General features: G+C 28.4%; 1 protein-coding gene across 4 annotated transcripts in view; it reads left to right on the top strand.

Moving 5' to 3' along the window:
* LOC129963958 (protein scabrous-like) overlaps window positions 1-17,611 on the top strand; it is a 37,122-nt gene that overhangs the window by 4,130 nt on the left and 15,381 nt on the right. For 3 of the 4 annotated variants that reach the window (XM_056078588.1, XM_056078584.1, XM_056078585.1), the window contains exons 2-4: window positions 3,702-4,110; window positions 14,765-14,815; window positions 15,344-15,410. In XM_056078588.1, coding sequence (XP_055934563.1) covers window positions 3,709-4,110; window positions 14,765-14,815; window positions 15,344-15,410 — 520 coding nt within the window. In that variant the 5' untranslated portion in view covers window positions 3,702-3,708. Of the gene's footprint in view, window positions 1-1,585; window positions 1,636-3,701; window positions 4,111-14,764; window positions 14,816-15,343; window positions 15,411-17,611 lie in introns of those variants that run through there. The other variant, XM_056078586.1, reaches the window with a different exon arrangement.

The raw sequence follows: 17,611 nt of genomic DNA, 5'->3' as shown, positions 1-17,611 counted from the left end.
ATCTTTAAAAGATAAATAATTTATAAAATAATTATAATTTTAAGAATTGCTTAATAAAATTAAATGATAATATTTTCTGAACTTCATTCAAGGATTATACAGAAGAGTGTATGGGTAGAAATTGGGAAAGAGGTCAGATCAAGTCAGGGCAGAATCCGAAATCAGATTTTTGTGCTTAAATTGGATGATCTGTCCACTTTATGCATATGTTTGCATAGAAAAAAAAGTTTTCTAAGAGCTGGAAAGATGTATTGATTTGTTCGATAAGGTGAATTATATTTAAAAGTTCGCACTAAAACTCGTTTTAAATGTTTTAACATTAAATGAGATACATAGAACATTTTATTTAACTCAGGGAACTTTTAAAGTTGGGAGAAAAAAAGTAAATGCAGTTTTGATCTGGATACATTTTATTTATTTAACATTCATTTTAAAAACTAAAACATATCAGAAAGCAAACGATTTTTTTACAAAACATTATTTTATCTGCTTTTAAATTTCTAAACAGTGCATTGAAAACTTTGAATTCATCGAGTCGCTTTTTTCGAATGAAACTTTGAAAAACATCGAAAACTTTGTTAAACATAAAAAAAAAAAAAAAAAAAAAAAAAAAAAAGGACTCGTACATTACCTATTGTACAGACATGCCAGACACCATACATTGTGTATAGTAAAAGCTATGAAAAATTGGGATTTAAAATCAAATATAGTTAAATTTAAATTTTCTTAAAATTTTTAATAAAAACTGAGTATTTACAAACACTTATTTAAAAAAAAAAAAAAAAAAAATGGGTAATTTTGAAGGATTTTTTTAGTTTATAGTTTTCTAGGATCTTGTAGTTTTTCCGAGCTAAGCTAAATTATAAAACTCAGATTTGTATTAAAATGACCTATCTCTGTTTTGTTTAACTGGTTTTATTTGCCCTTCAATTTCCTTATTTTATCTTTTATTTTTGTTGAGATCGGATCTGTATGCTGTACAATTAATGATCCTTTAAATTTATTATTGAGGATCTTTGTTTTATTTTTAAAGCTTTATATATTTTTATTATGATTTCAAATATCCTTAAAATAATTTCAAATGCGTTAATATATTTAATTTGTAGATAAGAGATTGTCATATCAACGGTTCAATTTTTCCTCAGCTTCATTAATTTCCTTATGAAAAAGAGAAAATATAACCTTGAACTATATGTTGTTTTTTCTTTTCTCATTTATCTTGATAAAAGATTGAAATAGCATTTAGAAACAGAATTCATATTCGATCGATGAACGAATATCGTTTAGTCTTTGTAAAAGAGCAAATAACTAGACTTTGAACCTAAAGTATCAACTCAGTTGGGTCCCAAAACAGCGATTCTGTTATCAGTTATCGCATCTTGCTATGTTTTTGGTTTTGGAAATGCGATAAGCACAGAATTTGGCTATTTCATGAATAGAAAACGTTTAGGGTTATTGTAGGGGATCATCGAACATTTAATAAATTAGGCTTTAAAAATGATACGATACTTTATTCATGATATTTATGCTTGTAAAAATTTTCTAAACTTATAATATAAGTATTAAATAAGAATATAAGAAACACAGAATCGAATGATGTTTATTTAGTCACGTAAGACCGTTGCATACGATAAGGTAAGAAAATTCATTTTACTCAAATTGGCATTTGTAACCGTTCAGGCAATTTTGTCGAAGTAATAATTGATTTAACAATTTTCTTAAACAGAGTTGAAAATAAGTTATAACTTGTTTTTATTTTCGTTTTAATATTTTTAACTAATGCTTGAAATTTAGACAATTTAAAGCTGCTTAAAGAGGTTAAAAGCTTCAAAGGTTAAAAGCCTTTTTTTAGCTGCTTAAAAGAGAGGTCACAATTTGAAAATGAAAGTTATTAGTCTCTGTACAATTATGTTAGCAAATGTTATATATATAGAATTAAATATTAAAATTATTATATTTAAAAGTGACAATAACGCGAAATATAGCTTTCAAATCAGTTAATATATTAATTAGACTGATTTATTTTAATTAACTTATCTTTCAAATAATGTAATGCGGTTCATAAAATTAAAGTTTAAAAAATTATCCATACAAATTTGTTATCATTAAACTTTTTTTTTACTATTTATGCATATATTATGAATATAATTCTTTTTATCTTCACATATTTTGTTACATAATGCAAAAAAAAAAAAAAAAAAAAAATGTAAAGGCAATTGGAAGAAAGAAACAAATCCATAAAATATCTGTTGAAGGAAAAAAAAAACTTTCTTATCTATTATTTTATTAGCCAATCTTTTACATAAGATTCTTTATATAGGTAGTTTATTTCACTTCTTTACAGCCAATAATGAATGCAAATATAATAATTCATATTTTATGCAAAAAACAACTCCCTCACGAATTTCGAATATTTTTGTAGAGGGGGTATTCCCGTTTTTAATCTATTGGTTCAGTTTCTTTTTAGGGTTGATGGAGTACTTTTGTCGACCAAAATGTAATATTTTATACTGAAAAAGTTTTTATGAGCAATTTATAATCAAAAAATGAAATAATGTTACCGAGTAATTTTTTATTTCAATATTTCAGTTCAAATGGTTTTTAAAAATACTATTTATTTTATTTTAATAATAATAAAAAAAAAGTATTTACGGACTGTAATTTCGTAAAAGTGATGAGCTATAAAAATATTTGAGAACATTAAGCATTTCATTTCAATGTTTCTGTTCGAATGTTTTTAAAAAGTAATATTTATTTTATTTTAACAGAAATGAGACTATTTACTAACTGTAATTTTGAAAAAAGAGATAGGCCGTGCTTTAACCGTGTTTTTAAAAATAATTGTCATTATAAGTCTAAATATTTTTAAGCATAGATTACAAGATATTTTAAACGGGGGAAAAATATAAGTCCACAAAAGCAAAATAAAAAAACAGCAAAAACACCCCAAGAAAATGTAAATTTTTTATAATTTAACCCTTGGCACTCATGGTGACCATTCAAGACAGTGCACCATTTTGACGTTTTATTTATTTATTTTTCAATTTTGACTGTCAAAAATACTTACAGAATGGTAAAAAGATGTAAATTAACTTTTCGGAGAAATTCCACTTGAAACAATTATATATATTTATTTTTCGGAATAATAAACAAGCCCTTGTATTAGGTGAATAAATTTGCATCAAATGACTTTTCTGAGTACAAAGGTAAATTGTTAAAATTATATACTGAAAGATGTAACCTCCTCTGTGTCCTACTTTCAGGGTAACAAAATTATGACAATAATACCTTTCCTCAAATAATATACACCAAAATCTGAATTTTTTGTATAAGTTAAGGCGATGATATTATCTTAGGCTACAATTTATATCGATTAATTCAAATAATCAATTAATTATCATGTATGATTTAATAATGCAGATTGGAAACATCCGGCAAATTAAATGGAATGAGTCTATTTACACGAAAGTCTAATACCCCGGATCGCTTAAATCGCTTTCTAATTACTCACAACCCTATCTCCCGCTCTTTGTCATTGGCGATGAATTCCAAACAAAGGGCGAGGGGAGTGTTGAAATGTCGTGGAGTGAACGATATCTGAGAAGGCAGGCAACCCTTCGTCCCCCTCTTCAAATCGTTTGCGCGCGCTCAACCCCCCCTACCGATTCCAGACGATCTTAATCTCCTCTCATTCTTTGCAGACACAAGATGTCTTGGATAGTACAGTCGATAGCCGTGGTGCTTGTGCTGGCCACCCTCCAGTGCGGAGCCCAGCGGGCCAGGGAGGTACTGCGGGGCCAAGTGGCGATGCTTCGAAGGGAGCAGTGGCGTGACAGGGAACGCATTGAAGCTCTCGAAAAGAGGCTGTTGGCGCGTGGAGAACGCGATTCCCCTTCTTCTCAAGCAGTGGCGTCGGAAGGGATTTTCGAACTTCTGGAGGAAGTGAGTCGCGAGATTTCGGAATTAGCGGAGGAACTGAGGCAAAGACAGTGGCTTGAGGAGGCAGTGGCGAGCCTGCAGTTGAAGCAGGAGGAGGAGGGGAGGGTGCTGCGACAGCTGAGCCGGAGAGTGGAAGTGCTTGAGGAAGAACAAAGAAATATTTCTCAGCTGGTGAGTGGAAATGGAAAATCGTTTGCATATTCGTTTATTTCATTAGTGGTGGGTTCTAGTTTAACAGACATATAGACATTTCTTAGAATAATTTTTGTATATTTTTTAAAAATTTAAATTAGTTTGTACATTTCTTACCTATAAAAATGTAGATTGTTATAATTTGTAGTTAACGATAAATATAACAAAGTATAATAGTTAGTTATAAATAGTTAAATATAAACAAATTATAATTATAAATTAAATATAAATATAACAAAGAATGTAATATTTATATTTTTTAATGCATAATAAAATAATAATGTTAGCAATATCATTAAAAGGAATTATAAGGGTCAGCATACGAGTATTAAGAATTAGTTATAAATCATTATATCAGAACTAATTTATTACATTCTTTATATTCTTTTTTATTAAAGTGATTTATACATTGAAGGGCTACGCTCAGGTCTGTGATGAGATGCAACTCTACCAGATTTATTTCTATGTAACAAATTTTCAAAATATATTTGAATAAAAATAAAATTATGTGCAAAGTCCTCAATTTGAAAAATTAAAAAACTAAATAATTTCTTCGTTTAAATATTTATAAAAATATCATCTTCTGTATCAATAAATGCTGTTAAAGAATTGTTATTATTTGCATATTTATCTTGAGCATATTCATGTAGCAATATATATAGAGCTTGATTTAATAATAATGCAAAAGAGAATTTATCTAAAGTAAAAATTGAAGTAAAATGGTTTGTAACTATCAAATAAATGGTGGCCCAATAGAAAAAAAAAATATTGAAAGAAATGAGTGCTTTTTCGCAAAATCACTTCAGAAAAGTGAAATCTGATTTCCTGTTCTTTTCAAAAGCAATAATAAGGAAGAAATAGGGAAAAATTTATTTTTAAGATAAAAAAATAAATCTTGTGAAGCAAATTTTATTTTGTCATATTACTATTTTGTTATTACTAAGAATTATTTTTTATTTCTTTCAATAATATTAAGCTGACATCTTCTTTCAAAAACATGATAACCGAAAATGACACAGTTATTGTAACTGCACGCAGTTTCTTAGGAATGTTACAAAGTTATTAAAAGAAACATGAATTTTATTAAAAGATATGAGGTAAAATTGAAAAATTAATGAATATTCGAAAACCTGAAATAATAATAGTATAAGCAAATAAAAAATCCAAATATGCTATGCAATCATAAATGGATAGCGAGCGTCTTGAAACGCTTATTCATCTTACTAAAAAAAAAAAAAAACCCTTGCAAGAATGCTTTGAAATGAACAAAACGAAAGAAAGTTTCTCCATATGATATAAGATAATAGAATATTTTTACAATAATGTAAGCAAATGCATATTTGGTGTTAATTGATTATACTTACAAAAAGTTTTACTTTTTAAAAATCCTTTAGTATTCTATCATAATATCTAGCTGCATTCCGAGAACATCAAAGGAATTTAACTTGCTCGGAATTAAAATGCTTTCGCGTCTAAATTTTTATAACACAAATATTACTTTTACATAAATTATTTTGTGATAGTAAAATTCCTTTTATCGTCTGAAATGATTTTTATTTTAAATGAGAATATCAGTTAAACCAGACGATTTAAAATATCCGCTGATAAATTATATTATTTCAAAATCGTCTTCATCTACTCAATTATTTATTAAATTAGTACAAGTTAATAAAATTAAAAGAAACTTTACATGGAAACTAAAATGAACTATTGAAAAAAAAAATGTTTCAATTTTAAGATGGTTTAAAAATAGTTCTTGAGAGATAATTTGTTTTATTTCGAACAAACGACAAAATTTTGATTAATTTTTAATTAGTTGAATATTTAACTTCTGTACTTTCAGAAGATGATAATATTCTTCCTCTTGTTTTAAATAATAAGCATGAAAAATTCGATTGAATTTTTCTCAGTTGTTTATGAGGATATGTAGGACGTACATGTTCACAATGAATTTAATCTATATTAAGATTTGGCGAGCATTAAACATTCATTATTGAGTTTCAAAGACGAGTTTAAATAAATAGTTCAATTACGTTTTACTAACAATCCTCCGAATCTTAAACCACGTGACTAAAAGGTAAACAAATTCCACCAGGAATTTTTAGTCTGGAGCAAAATATTACTTATAAGTAATTTTTCCATAATTGTATCAGACTAGCTCAAATGAACAAGCAATAGCGTTAGAAAGATTATCATCTATGAAACTAATTTTGCTTACTACAAATTAACGAGTCAGTAGCACATAACAATTTCAAATCAGCAAATTCAGTCTTAGTCTCACTCATTGTGCTTTCATTTGATGTAACTGATTCGAAGAATTGAATAGAATCTTTTCATACAGTTATAAATATAATATTCGAGGTTGAAAGCTGGGTAATTCCGCGTAGTGGGCGATTCTGCTCACAGCTGTTTTCGATAATAAAAAGTGAGAGGAATGGTCTTGGTCTACTTACATAAATGGAATGTGCTAGAACATATATGGTTGGGGGAGGGGTATATGTATTAGAAGAAGTATTCTCAACTTCTAATTTCTTATTTTAATTCTAGAATTATCAGATATTGGAAAATATCGTTTTCCTTACAATTTTGGGCCTCTAATTTTTTAAAGTAAAACTCTTTTTCAAAGCAATGAAAGCAACTTCAATCGACAAATATTGTTAGACCTGGTATTTTCAATTAGAAAAAACTATTTTTTGAATCTATCTATCTATTTTTATTTGAAAAAAAGACCTATTTAATAAATTCTAAGTGGGGTGAGTGATTACGCGCAGCAGGGAAATTGGCACGCAGTATTATTCCGCATAAAATTTGTTTACCTAATTGCTATTTTGTAATTTTATTAATACCTTGAAATTATGCGTGTCATATTTAAAAGGAATTTTCCATAAGGGATCCATATCATTAAAAGAAACCCAAACCGACGATCATAAACTTTTTTTAAGGAAGAATGAAGTAGAAAATTTAATTTAAGGAAGAAGGAAGTAGAAAATTTCATAAAAAATTTACGAGTATTTTTTGATAACTAGAAATTAATCGAAAAATGAATCTACAGTATGGAAGAAACCGAATAACAACGATGCAAAAGCCCGAGAAAATATTAGGGTAAATAAGAACAAAACAGTTCTGCGCGTAGGAATCGTGGGAAATTGTTTTCAACGTCACAAAAATTTCTGCTTTCAATGTTGCCAAATTTTAATTTTAAAATTTGGTAATGAGTTCAGTTTTTATATTTGCTCTGATGGAACTGATAAAAATTGTTCTGGAAGAGAAAGCTCTATGTGAATTTTGTTATCTTAAATTAGTTTAAAAATATTCGTTATTTTAATAATATGTCCTTTATATCAATAAAATATGCGAATTTTAGATGGTGTTACGTTTATGTTTATAGAGTTCATTAGAAACATTGCTTTTACTCCTAATTCATAATATTTCCTCCAAAATCACTCACACGGAATTCCCCCATTCAGTGAAAGGAAGTGTCGAGCATAGGGGGGCGTAAAGATACTTTATAGAAATTTTGAAAAAAAGTAAGCTCATTGTACAAAAAGAATTACTTTTACGTCACACGGAATAGTTGCACTTAAAGTATATAGAAAATTATTAAATGAAAAATTATTACTTAATTTACTAATACAAAACTCCCTTAGATGCGCGGAATTCTCCTATTCTTCTCTTACATATATATTCTCGAGTAGGGAAGAACAAGAGAGTTTTGTAATAGTAAATGTGGAAATGAAGCTTTTGACAGACAATGATAAATTTTCAATATTCTTTAAATGCAATCATTGCATGCAAAAGGAGAACAGTTCTTTTTTATCCACTCGTTTACTTTTTTAAAATAACCAATTTTTTAAAAAGTAATTGTGTGCGGTAATACTGCATATGGTGAGGGGGGGGGGGCTATTCCACGCATATGATTTTCAACTGACATTTTGTTAATTAGGAATAATTACATTGTTTTTTTAATGAATTTTATAAACACGAACAAAAATATTAATCATGTTTGATTTAAAATTTGAATATTTTGCTTCATTAAAGAACAATTTGTTAAAATAAATGAATTTAGGATAACAACGTAAAACTTCACATCGCAACAAACTTTTTGAGCTTTTCCAGAGTAAATCCAGTTATTAAACTCATCACTATCTTTGTAATGCCTGTGGCATTGAAAGCAAACAATTGTGACGTTATTTACAGTTTACAAGGATACAAAGGCACATAAATGCTTCGTTCCTATTTGGCCAAATACTTTTGAAGGCCTTTACTCTGTTATCATGTTATTGGTTTCGTCTACAATGTAGATTCGTTTTACGTTGAATTTGCACTTTTCAAGAATTGCTTATAATTTTTCCAGTAGTTTTTTACTTCAATTTTTAATTTTCAAATCATCCATGCGATTTGTACTTGCCAGTTTCCTTTTCTTTAATGATATGAGTTGAGAGTAATTAAAATATAGTGTCAACATTCCAAATTGGCCATTTTTGCTATTTATTGAAATTAACTTGAGTTGGTTGGGTACAGAAAAATTGTGCATCCATTTTCGAATGCCCGGAAAGTAGTCTTATTCAAGAATTCAATGAGTTCTTGTTCTTGAGAAAATGAGGAAAAACCGGTTTCTTGTAAAGTACTTTTTCCGAAAAAATAAATTAAAAATTTATCTTGCTCAGGGATTCCAAGAGTTTCCCGCCTGTCCTTGCTTTTTCGGCCTTCCTATAAAAAATGCCACAATTGCTGTTTTTAATTGGGTCTAGCTCACAGATTAGTTATTGATACATCATATATAATTTCGAGGCATGTCTAAAATAAACAAGATACACATTATATGAAGGAGTTTTAGTTAAAAATAATTCCACACACTTATTTTGATACGGAGTAGTACTGCACACTATTTATCATATTGCTCGAAATTACACAAATTTTTTTTTATCCATTCAACAATTATTGTTCCGATTAAAATTCTCTAAATTGATTTAAAGAAATCCTATCGTATTCAAAAACGTTGGTGCTTACAATATTTGCTGATGAGAAGTTATTTTTATTGCTTAGAAAAAGTTTTAACTTAAAAAATGAAAGTTCAAAACTATGAGGAACAATAAAATTATTTTGATATTTGAGATTTCTTTAATAAAAATTAGAAATTAGAAGGCGAGGAAACTTATTCTTACGCATATCCCCTCCATAATGTAGGCAGGTGGTCCAATATCATTTCGCGCGCTTTTTACGACAAAAAACAGCTGTACCGGAATTGCTCACTGCATGGAATTACCCCATTATATACTTTATTAAGGGAATCATTTCCTCTTCGTAAATATTTCTTTCTGGATGTTAAAATAGGGAAGATATTTTAACTCTTTTGCAAATAAGATAAATATTTCGGTTATTAATTTTTCTCTAGAGTACATTAGAGGTTAATTTTCCTTTTTTACAAAAACCCTTTAATTTTGTAGTAGACAATCTTTTGAAATCTCAACCTTATGAATAAATTTGACTTCAAAATAGTTTGCGAAGATTTAAAAGACTAGAAAATAGAATTTTAAATTCACGAAAATACTGCTGTCAAAGAATGATTGTATCTTAAATTTCTAACGAATATGTGCATTCAAAATTAAAATTAATCAATTCCAAGGAATTCGAAACTAGGTTTTGATTAAATAAAAGAAATTGGATTATCCTCAAACAAAAAAGTCCGTCGAATGGTTCTTTTAATTACGTTATTCTGTTGAAGAGATACATAGAAAAAGGATGAAAAAAGAGGAATGTAATTATACTTTATGATAAATAATAATAATTATTTAAAAGGTGTAAGAAATTCTTAGGCTGACAATTCTTAGCTTCCAATTAAAAAAATGTATACGCTTCTTATGTATTTATCAAACTGTAAAAGTATTTAACCTTTAGAACTTTTTCGCAAAATATTACGAAAAAATGGATATATTGAGACTATTTCTAGGAAATATTAAAAAGAAGGTACTAAGCCCAGAAGGCTTCAAATATTCTGTAGCAACGACATAGAAAATTTTTTGTTTCTCTAATGAACTTCTGTTTCCTCGAGTCGAATTGAGAATATAATACAAAATTTCTAGATTCTTTCAGAGAAAAAGTATTTAGGGCAAATTGGGTTGTGTTTGAATTATGTTATGAAATTATGCTAACATCAGAAAATGGCTGAAATCTTTAAACTCCTTCCTAATAAATATTTAAAACACATGCAATTTAAATAATATGTTTATTAAACTTAAGAAAATAAAGTAGTCTAATGCATCAAAAAGTTCTAATCTTTAATCGCATTTTAATTGAAATACTCATAGTAATGTAAAAGAATACTTTACAAAGAAATCTAGAAATTATTGTATTTTAGTTAAAAATTATGAGCAAATGAACTAAGTATCGCTTAGAAATTAGTTCTCTTAGAAGTTTTACAAAATCTTTTTTTTAAACAAATTTTTTTTTCCGCAAACAGTTCAGATTTTAATCGGCAAAATTCTTCAAGGCTTTGCCTTTAAACTTATATTTAAACGGTAAGATGTAAAAGAATATTTTTAAGCGAAAATAAATTTTTAATTGACTATAAATAACCTAAAGAACAAAGCAGAGGTATGATGTGTTTTTGTTTTAAGTAATAAATCAATTTTAGCAACAGATTTTTGAAATCTGTCTATCTGCCTGTACCAAATATTTATAAAGATGAATGTTTGTTTGATGTTTTATTCTATAAATCAATAAGATTTGTCCGATGATGAAACTTGGCATATGTTATATAAAATATGTTAAATAAAAAATAAACAAATTTTGGGTGTTTATCAGTTATATCTTTCAAAAATCGTTCTACATAAATGGCTTTTACACTTAGAATATTATTTTTCTAATGATATCAATAGTATTTCCATTCAAGTTTTTCTTTAATTTTAATGCGTTTTTTACAATTTTATATGATGTACAATTTTTAACAATGTTTTTATTACCATGATGAAATTCCAAATTATTTCACCATACTCTTTATTCGAATGCTTTTGCCAGTATTAAAATTAAAATGAGAAGCTACTTTCTTTGGTCATTAACTCCAAATTATTATTTTTTTTACTTTTGATTTTATGTGATTGCATGAACATTAATTAATTCCTGCGCTTTTTTGATAAACATTTTCTTTGTTTTGATATCGCATCGAATTAATTAAACTAAGTAATGACTTGTTTTATATCGTCTTTATGCATTTGCATGCAGATTCGATTAAACGGTAAAGATTTGATGGAATAATAGAGTGCTGAGCATTTTTTGTGTAATTATAAACAAAAACATACATTGCTTTCAGGCTTCTTCAAGTTCATAATATATGAATTTTAAAAAAGTTCAGAAGCACGAAAACACTTATCAACTTTTGTATTCAGAAATGATTCTCGGTTGTAATTTTACCAGTTTCAAAACAAGCAAGAAAAAAAAAGAAGTTATAGAACATAAATAAGTAATAGAAACACTAAAAAAACCTTTTTTAAAAAGTAATTCATATTGAAACGAGGTAGAGGAATATTTCATAGAACAATTTATTTTCAACAATCTCATAGAAGAATCCATTGCAGTAAGATAATATTTCGATAATCTTATGAAATTAATAATAAAAGAGAGATTTGGCACTCAAAAAATTAAAAACACGAATTTTCATCAATACAGGAAATACAACAAAAAAGGAAAACTTATAAATTTATAGAAAAAAATGGACTATCTACTCACTCAGAGAAAAGCCCTTTGAATTAATTTTCAGTTTTCTAACTAAAGCTATTTCTAAACTATATCTAATATATCAATAATCGTGCTTAGGAAATATTATTAAAGAAACTATCATTACAAATTCTGCTCAGGTTTATATATGTGAAAACTATCTTTCAAAATTCTTTTTGATGACTTATATAACAATTAATTTGATTAGAAGAACGTAGCAAGTTTAGAAAAAAATTTACTATCTACTTAGTTGGAGAAGAACACTTTGAATTAATTTTCAGTTTTCTATTTGAAACTACTTCTAAACTGTACCTGATATCTCAATAATCATGCTTAAGAAAAAATATTAAAGAAAATGTCGTTTAGATTTTCCCTCAGTTTTATATATTTGAAAAATATCTTTCATAAATCATTTTGAGGACTTATAGAAGAATTAATTTGATAAAAAGCACGTAGCAAGTTTAGAAAAATTTATGATCTACTGAGCTGGAAAAAAGCCTTTCGCATTAATTTTCACTTTTTTTTCTTGAAACTATTTCTAAACTATACCTAATATTTCAGTAATCGCGCTTCGAAAATGTTATTAAAGGAAATATCATTACGAATTATTCTCAGGTTCATATATTTAAAAAATATCTTTCAAAATTCATTTTGGTGACTTACAGAAGAATTAACTTAGTTAGAAGCACGTAGCAAATTTCTAGATTTTCCGTTGGAAGCTAAAGGAGTTATGTTCACCATAATATGAAAGAAATCAAGAGAAATATTTTGATTATGATTTATGAATTGTACGAAAGAATGTTTCCGGAAAATGCCTTTCTGTGGACGGAATGCATTCCCTCTAGTAGAAGGTATTCGAGAGATGACATCCAGTTACACTACAAAGAATTAATCTACGAATTTACGTGTATGTTTGGAGATATCTGAGATATTAAATTCCTTAAAAGAGAGAGAGAGAGAGAGAGAGAGAGAAAGAGAATGACGAATTGTCAAAAGGAAAGGAATCAGAATAGATAAAGGACTGGAATTCCTGCCTCTTTTATAGAATTCCACTAATGTGTGATATAATTTTCGTAAGATATCATAAGGCGATACAAATTAAATTTTTAAAGGAGAACAACTTGAATACTATATCGATTATGAAACTTTGATAACGGTTTTTAAAATAAATGGGCATTGCTTGTAATATATTCTCTTATTAATGGAACTTCTCCTTTTCTTCATGCTTTTACTCTAAATCTTATTGGCCACTAGCCGCATTTACAACAAGTTGGTCCACTGGAAATACTGGTTATATTTAATTTCAGTTAAATTGTTTGAATGTCCTTGATGCTATCAAATTGTCGGATATTAAAGTTGTGTTAAGTTGTAAAGTCTCATTACCTTACATGTATACTGTTCATTGTGTGCATGAACCTTTCTAATGAAGACTAATTTCATGACATCATAGCGCTATGATAAACGTAAATATCGAATTATATATCTTCTAATTTTCATATTACTGTAATTTCACAATTTTATTCGATTTTTAAACTACACATATATTAATTTCAATACTTCTTCTTCAGCTTTCAACGATGGAAGAGAACCACGCGATTAAATATTTGACGAAACAATAAAAACTATTAGAATTTCAGAGCAACAATGCAATTTATTGCTGAAAATTACGCAAAAAATAATTTTAAAATTTCAAAAATTCAAAAAAATTACATAACAATTAAATTGATATCATAAAATAGATCATTGATTAGTAGATAGAAACAGATATTGAATAGATAATTGATAGTTGTATTTGATTTCAATAAATTCGTTTAGATATAACTTCTTGTTCATGATTCCACCAAATTGCCTGATATTAAAGCCGTATTATTTTAATTATTTAATAACTGTTTTTTGAGTACAAGGACCTTCCTCATGGAGGCATATCATAGCGCTGCTAAAAAGGTAAACACCCTATTCATCTTTCTTCGAAATTTCCCGATATTGTACCCCTTTTTCTATTTGTTTTGTAAACGGAACAGATATTAAACAGAATCCTTCTTCCTTGGCTTCCAACAATGGAAGAAAATCACCGATTAAATATTTCATGAAGCCATGAAAACGATTTGAATTTCAAAGCAAAAATGTAATTAGAAATTAAGTAAAAAATATTCTTAAAAAAAGGCCGAAATTAAGGCTTTTAACGACTATTAAACTGATGTAATTAAAAAGAAATTTTAAAAAAATTAAAGTGCGTAGAAATGGAACTTTTGCTTCTGAAGAAACTATAAAAGTACATGAGATTTTTTAGTTTGTTTTTGAAAAAGAGAGGAAAAATATTTTAAATCGCAGCAAGTTCACTGTGTGTTTATTAAAAACATGTATATTGTTTGAATGATACATTTTAATCTCGAAAGAAAAAAGATGCTATTGTATTTTCTCGTACCTTTGCTCAAGCTCTCTACCTTCAATACGAAAATAAGAAATCAGAATGCAAGGTCCCAATTCTTGGAAAATTATTAAAATATTAGCAACTCTTAGGATTAGCAACTCTTTTTCTAATGACTGTTCATATCTATTTATAGAAGATTGTTTGAATAACTAATCAATAGTACTGAGCAAGCTTGCAGCTTGTCTTTGTTGTGTATTTGATTGCTTGATTATCAACTTGATTAAAAATCCTTTAAATAATCTTTTAGAATGATGCTGATTGAAATTCTAAGACATAAGATAATGAATGGCAATGAATTGAATCTGAAGATAAACGATGAAACTTGATTTTCCGGCTTTCATTTGTTTTATCTTATTTGACATATTACTTTTTAAAGAACCTTGATTTTAAAGTATGTTACTTATCAAATGATAAAATTATAAATTCTCTTTTCATCGAATGATTTCAAAACTGTTTTGAGATAATAAAAAACAATAACGTATTTTTCAGATATTAACTAACATTGGACCAATAAGAAACGAGGACAAGCCCGTAATAGTGGTAAGTGCTCTTAGATCTTTCAAGCGTTTTTTTATGTTTTTAATATAATTTTTAATATTATAGAAACTATTATATATATCCAGATACAATTCCTCATAACATTTTTAAAAAAATCGAATTTATTGTTTGAAGCGAATTAATTCATATGCTATCTGATTTAGATAAAATTTAATCTTAATCGTTCATAAAATACATAATTCAAGAAATTTTAGAGGAAATATTCAGCATATTTGCCATAAAATATGAAAATTTAGTGAAAACTTTAAAAGTGATTCGCAACTTGCATTTATAAGAATATAAAGTAAATAGCATAAACTACATAATATAAATTGGTGTCAGTTATTAAATAATTTATAAGTTTTATTTGGATGAAAACACAATGTTTAGTAGCTTGAATAATTAACTTATAAACTTAATAGAAGACAGTTCTTATAAAAGCTCTAAATATCCTGATATAAATGTTATCAGTGTATAAGAAAAAGTGTTATTTCAGTTTTCTTTTAACTAAGGAGTTGATTTCGCATTTAGAGTACTGTAAACCCCTGGTCGGAAGAAGGTTCCGGAGATCTTCTTGGTGAATCGCTTTTTCCTGCAGGTAAATGTTATAATTGTTTTTTTCCAGTAAATATCCTGAAGCTGTAAATAATGTTATATGGGCTGACTAGAAAAAAAGTTTTGTTAGAAATTTATGCCAAAATTGCGATGCAAATGCATATACGTTCTGATAAAAGAATATCATTGTTTCATAAAATAGCTATGCAGATGCTTTGAATTAGGTTGAAATAATTTTAGAAAGGTAATATGTTCCTCATTCCCTTCACAGAAATCTGACTCTCGCATATTTTATGAACTTTTTAACGACAAGAGGTTTCAGGAGGACAATGGTATGAACAAAACAGTCAACAGTAAAATATTTTTTTTCCCATTACATTTATATTTTTTAAATTGGTCAACAGATGATCTTTCTTTACACCCTAAATACACCCTGAATAGTATGATCACCCATTTTAGAGCCTTTACACCGAATAGTTCTCTGTATAGAGAGCAGAGTAGGAGTGTTTTAATTTTGATAAACCTTGTATTTCTCTAGAATTCCCAACTAGATGGAGCTTTTTATTTGGAATTAAAATTTACTTTATTCTTTAGTGATATAACATTAACAGAATATGATAATCTAGATATCCATCTCTATAATATATCGTGAATCTATCCATCAATGAAGTCGTTTCATTGAAAGCCCTAAAATCTTTTTATGAACAGGAATATATATTTTTAAGCAAAGTACAAATTCTTTGTAACAACCGAAAACGGGATCACTCTTTACGTAAGATTCTCTAGTTAAAACAAGAGCCATCCTCTTGAATTCGCGAAGAAATCTTGTTTGTGTTAGGAGACGGTCTGTCTTTTTTTCACTACTTAAAACATTTGTGCTTGTGGGAAAGTTGATGAGCCCATCTACTATGCGAACAATATCTTGTCCTTTAACTTTTTCTAGGCACTTAAGAAAACCTTCATCCTCATTTAAAAATCTTTAGTACACGATAATTATTAAAAAAACTGAGTTGTTCTAGATGGATGATGTTTGGTATAGGGACTTTAGAACCAAATTTATAAATTTGTGCAAGGTTGGGGTTCGAACTCGCAACGTTAGGGTTCATAGCCTAGTAACAAAGCCACTAGACAAAAGTGTACACTCTTTTCCGGAGGTTATTATCTGGTTTATGAAGTTACCACCACAATACTCCCCCACCAGTGAGTTGGTGGAGTTTTATAGCGCCAGTTATGGCGAGCGCTGAACGTGATTATGGCGGCAAGCGTTATGGCGCTTGGCGACGAACGTTATTATCGTGCCAAGTGTTATGGCGGGCGACGGCGAACGTGTGTGAGTGGTTGCTGCCGGTAGACGGAGCCACGACAGCTGAACGAAGGATGCGATTGTTCAGACCCAGGGTCACCAATGTGCAGGTTTGAGGTTCGAACTCGCAACGTTAGGGTTCATAGCCGAGTAACAAAGCCACTAGACAAAAGCGTACACTCCTTTCCGGAGTTTGTTATCTGGCTTATGAAGTTACCACCACAAATTTCTATCAAAGTTTGAGGAAAATTCATTCTAATAAAGTTTGTCTATGTAGTTATTCGAATATAAATGGATTTAATAACTACAAGATGTAAAGAACTGGATAGGTAAAATTCGGCTCTCATCTGAAATGATTCTTATCAATTTTTGTGCCCCATATCTGTCAAGTGATTATCCGTCTGTTGGTCTGTATTTTCGATGCCATATAAATGCCAGAATTCATAAATGCAATGACTTAAATCAATGAAATTCGATATGTGTTCCTGTGCCTACATCTGCAGCTCAGTGCTAAATTCCGGTTTCAATCGGATAAAAGAAAAACTATCCAATATATATATATATTCTCGCTACAGATTTCACAAAATTGTGAAATTCCCGCCTAATATGTATAAATTCGTACCTATTATTCGCCAATGCTATGAAAGACATTCGCTGCCTAACTCAAGGTCAACAATTTTATGCCGAGGAAGGACAGATAAGACCTTTTTTGGAGAATATGCAGAAAGTTACGGGAAGACAATTCTCGGTGATTATTTATAGTATGAATAAATATACTTATTTATACTATAAATAATCACTGAGAATGGTCTTAATTCTAGTACTAGTCTGATAAAAAGGGAAATTTTGACAATCTTTTGGGTACTAGAATTAAATGAATAAATATGCTTATTTATTTAATTCTAGTACTCAAAAGATTGTCAAAATTTTTCTTTTTATCA

The sequence above is a fragment of the Argiope bruennichi genome, chromosome 3 (assembly GCF_947563725.1).
Source record: "Argiope bruennichi chromosome 3, qqArgBrue1.1, whole genome shotgun sequence".
Taxonomy (NCBI): domain Eukaryota; kingdom Metazoa; phylum Arthropoda; class Arachnida; order Araneae; family Araneidae; genus Argiope; species Argiope bruennichi.
This window is presented reverse-complemented; position numbering and strand designations above follow the sequence as displayed.